Source organism: Capra hircus, chromosome 29 (assembly GCF_001704415.2).
Source record: "Capra hircus breed San Clemente chromosome 29, ASM170441v1, whole genome shotgun sequence".
Taxonomy (NCBI): domain Eukaryota; kingdom Metazoa; phylum Chordata; class Mammalia; order Artiodactyla; family Bovidae; genus Capra; species Capra hircus.
In genome coordinates this window covers 50,867,035-50,871,061 of record NC_030836.1, presented here as the reverse complement: position 1 = coordinate 50,871,061, position 4,027 = coordinate 50,867,035, and the positions used below count along the sequence as shown (strand labels likewise).

The following is a 4,027-nucleotide window of genomic DNA, read 5'->3' as shown; positions in this document are numbered from 1 at the left end:
GTCTCACGAACACCAGGGAGGCCCTTCGTCATCAGCTTTGCTACCATCACGTGCTCTGATAGCCTCTGGATCTGTGAAGACCCACCCTCCAGGCCACACCTGACTGCCTCCGGGATGTCTCCATTTTGGACGTCCTGCAGATACTGTGAACATGACCTGTCCTCATCCGCACACTTGTCTCTCCTCCTGGGACGGACAGGACTGGAAAATGACCCCGAGTGACCCTCCTCCGTACAGAATCTCCTTCTGAGTGTGTACGGAGCCCATGATTACTATGAGGTGTCACTCGTGGGATTATGTTTGGTTATATGGCAAAGGGGATGTTTGCAGATATAGTTAAGGTCCCTGATCAGTTGGGTTCCTCAAAAGGGAGGTTGCCTGGGGTGGGGTCCCCTGCCTGAATCTGTGTGTGAGTTGATTAGTTGTGTCCAACTTTTTGCGACCCCATGGACTGGGGCCCGCCAGGCTCCTCTGTCCATCGGATTCTCCAGGCGAGAATGCTGAAGTGGATTGCCATTTCCTTCTCGAGGGGATCTTCCTGACCCAGGGATTGAACCCACGTCTCCAGCATTGCAGGCAGATTCTTTACTGTTTCAGATTCCACCACAGACGCCCGACCCGGGGAGCCGTGAAATAGGGGTCTAGGTGGCGGAGACCGTGAGCCAGAGAGAGGCAGTCCTGCTGGCCTGGGAGGAACATGACGCGTTGTGCAGGGTCTGCGGGAGCGCGGGTCCCGGAGCTGTGGGCTCTCCTGCGGCTGAGAACGACCCCTGGCTGAGAGTGCTTGAGAAATGGAGACGCGTTCTTCACACACCCCGTGTGGGGAGGGGAGGGCCCGGAGCCTCAGATGAGAGGTGCGTGCAGTTGGCCCTTGCCTGCAGCCTCGTGAGACCCCAAGGGGGCTGCCCGCTGGCCCCTGCCTGGGCTTCAGACCTGGGGAGTCTGTGAGACAGTAAGCGTGGATGTGCCAGGTTGACCGGCCCCTGAGTTGCGGTCATCGGTGGCCCAGCAACAGCAGACGAGTACACCGTCCCTTAGCACCGTGCGGTCCAGGGCCAGCACCCCCCGCCCGGCCGCCTGGAGCCACGTCGCTCTCCACATCCCCAAACACCTCAGCGAGCCCGTCCCCCCGGCTGGGGACCCCTCACCCGTGCCTCCTGCTGCCCGCCTGCGTGAGTTAGGCCCTCGATGACCCCCGAGCAAACGGACTTCGAGCCGCTTCCAGCCTCATCCTTCGGTTCTTCAGTTTCCAGGGAAAGATCAAGCTCCTTTCGGTAAGAGCCGGGAGGGTCCTTCGCAGCTCTGCCTGCGCCTGATCGTACCCCTTCCGTGAGCCGTGGTGTGAAGGTGCATGTCCGTGGCATGCCGAGTGCTTTGGCATGGGCCAGACTCTCCAGCTTCACCGCAACACTGTGAGGTGGACACTCGCGGACCCCCATTTTCCAGGTGAGAAAACCGAGGCAGGAGCCCAGGTTACCTGGCAAAGGTCACACAGTATCTGATTCTGACTCCAGAGCCGGGTGCTTCCCTGGCAGCCCACACGCCACGGAGCGTGTGTCCCTGCCCCCGGACAAGCCCCCCTGAGCCTGCGCACCTTCTCCGGGGCGCCTCCCGTGTGCTCCCCAACTCCTCCCCCTCCCACGAACGGGCTGAGTCCCTCTGCTGAGACCCCGCCACGCTCCTCCCGCCGAGGCAGCAGTGTGTCTCACTCAGTCTGTAACAGACACCAGTGTGGGCCACACAGCAGATCTCTGTCAGTGTGTGAGCAAAAGAGAGAGTGGACTGGTCAGGCAGGGTGCCAGGAGAGGACGGTGATCAAGGTGGAAGCAGATTTGTGGGTTTTACTCACAAGGTAGGAGCTGGAAAAAATTTCATCGTGAGAATATGTCTCGTGCAGAGGAAAAGCGTTTATTGAAGGATTTACCAATGGCCAGTGTGGACCAGATATGCCAGGGAAGAGAGTGGGAGGCATTCAGGACTCGGGGGTGGCTGGTGAGGCCCTGGAGAGGAGCCCGGCGGGACCCAGGTGCCCAGGCTCTAAAGACCATGAGGTGCCTGGAGCAAGGACCACAGGAGTCCCTTCGGGTGGTGTTAGAATCGGGGGCAGCTTTCCGTAAGGGGGTGATGGGTATGAGCTGGGTGCCCTCCCCGCCTGCCTTCATCGGCAGCTGGGCTGCTCTATGCCCAACTCTGGAGACTGAGGACAGAAACTCTGGAGGATTTGATGACATCACAACTTCAGGGCTATGACGTGCAGCCCAGGACACATCCTGAGATGCCTGGGCTGGAAGAATGACATGGGTCTGTGGCTAGAGTCTCAGATCTTGCGCTGGCAGCACACGGGGACGCAGCAGCTGGACTGGGAGCCGCCACACGAGCCGCAGCCCCCTTTGCCGCAGCTGGAGCAGGAGCAGGCTGGCACACAGCAGCAGACGGGCACACAGCAGCTGGAGCCACAGCCAGAGCCACAGCCTCCCCAGGAGCCGCAGCCCCCCTTAGACCCCCCGCAGGAGCCGCAGCCCCCCTTGGAGCCCCCGCAGGAGCCGCAGCCCCCCTTGGAGCCCCCACACGAGCCGCAGCCCCTTTGCCGCAGCTGGAGCAGGAGCAGGCTGGCACACAGCAGCAGACGGGCACACAGCAGCTGGAGCCACAGCCAGAGCCACAGCCTCCACAGGAGCCGCAGCCCCCCTTAGACCCCCCGCAGGAGCCACAGCCCCCACACGAGCCGCAGCCCCCTTTGCCACAGCTGGAGCAGGAGCGGGCTGGCACACAGCTGCACACGGGCACACAGCAGCTGGAGCCGCAGCCCCCACATGAGCCACAGCCCCCCTTGGAGCCCCCACATGAGCCGCAGCCCCCCTTAGACCCCCCGCAGGAGCCGCAGCCCCCCTTGCCACAGCTGGAGCAGGAGCAGGCTGGCACACAGCTGCACACGGGCACACAGCAGCTGGAGCCGCAGCCAGAGCCACAGCCCCCACAGGAGCCGCAGCCCCCCTTGGAGCCCCCACAGGAGCCGCAGCCCCCCTTGGAGCCCCCACAGGAGCCGCAGCCCCCCTTGGAGCCCCCACACGAGCCGCAGCCCCCTTTGCCACAGCTGGAGCAGGAGCAGGCTGGCACACAGCAGCAGACGGGCACACAGCAGCTGGAGCCGCAGCCTCCGGAGCAGCCAGAGCAGCCCATGGTTCTGGTGGGTTGAGGGTGGAGTAGGTCAGAGGAGCAGGTGGAGAGAGAGAACGGGCTCAGTGTGGGGCCTCCGGGGCCAGGAGCTTTTATATACCTGCCGGGTGTTTATACTCAACACACGACTTCCTCTTGTGTGTTTACCTATTTCAAACACACACATTATTCTTAAACTCTTTACAGTCCCATGAGCCCCCACGAGCTCACACCGAGGTCTGCTTCCTTGATTTCTAAGTGTGGTTTCCTCCTCAGGGTGTTTCTCTTCGTAAAAGAACCTATGCTCCCAGCTCAGGGAGCCCTGGGGTCAGATCACCCCGGGCGGTGAGTCACCATCCTTGGTTTTCCTATTTCTGCTCACTGATAAACCTCTGTAAGGTTCTATTTCCCTTCTTAAAAATCAATTGGTGTCATTTCTGTAAATAAAAGTATTGAGCAGAAAAATAGAAGCCTACTTACAGTTCCCAAATCCCGACCCTGCCAGTCTCAGTATTCTGTTGAATTTGAGAAGCAGGATTTGAAGCCCTTGGGCTTTCTGACCTTCCTGCCTTCCCTCTGCTCAGTTCATCCCCCCAAACACGAATTAGACCCCCTACTCTTCTCTCCACGGGACCTGGCTTCACAAATTGTGTGGCTCCGCCTACGCTTCCTAGCCTTCTTCAGTCCACTTTATAGGAATCCCACGCGTCAGCTGACATGACGCACACCAGCTGTCATTGAGGGCTGTGAAGACGGTTTGGGTGGACTGGCCACCATTTGGTTGGGCATCTTCTCTGAGGGAACTTCATTCTCTAGGAAACTGATTTTAATTTTCCTATTGAGGTGACAGGTACATCCAGAGCTGTGATGC

General features: G+C 60.1%; 1 protein-coding gene across 1 annotated transcript; it reads left to right on the top strand.

Moving 5' to 3' along the window:
- Positions 636-3,274, top strand: LOC106503767 (protein TsetseEP-like). The gene is made up of 2 exons (XM_018043297.1): positions 636-2,388; positions 2,583-3,274. The coding sequence occupies exons 1-2, from the start codon at positions 2,247-2,249 to the stop codon at positions 3,194-3,196; spliced, it is 756 nt and encodes a 251-aa protein (XP_017898786.1). The 5' UTR covers positions 636-2,246; the 3' UTR covers positions 3,197-3,274.

Excerpts from the sequence above, each read along its gene's own strand:
- LOC106503767 (XM_018043297.1), top strand. The coding sequence starts at position 2,247 with ATGACGTGCAGCCCAGGACACATCCTGAGATGCCTGGGCTGGAAGAAT. Across the intron at positions 2,389-2,582 it reads GCCACACGAGCCGCAGCCCC|CTTTGCCGCAGCTGGAGCAG; the intron begins CTTTGCCGCAGC and ends GAGCCGCAGCCC.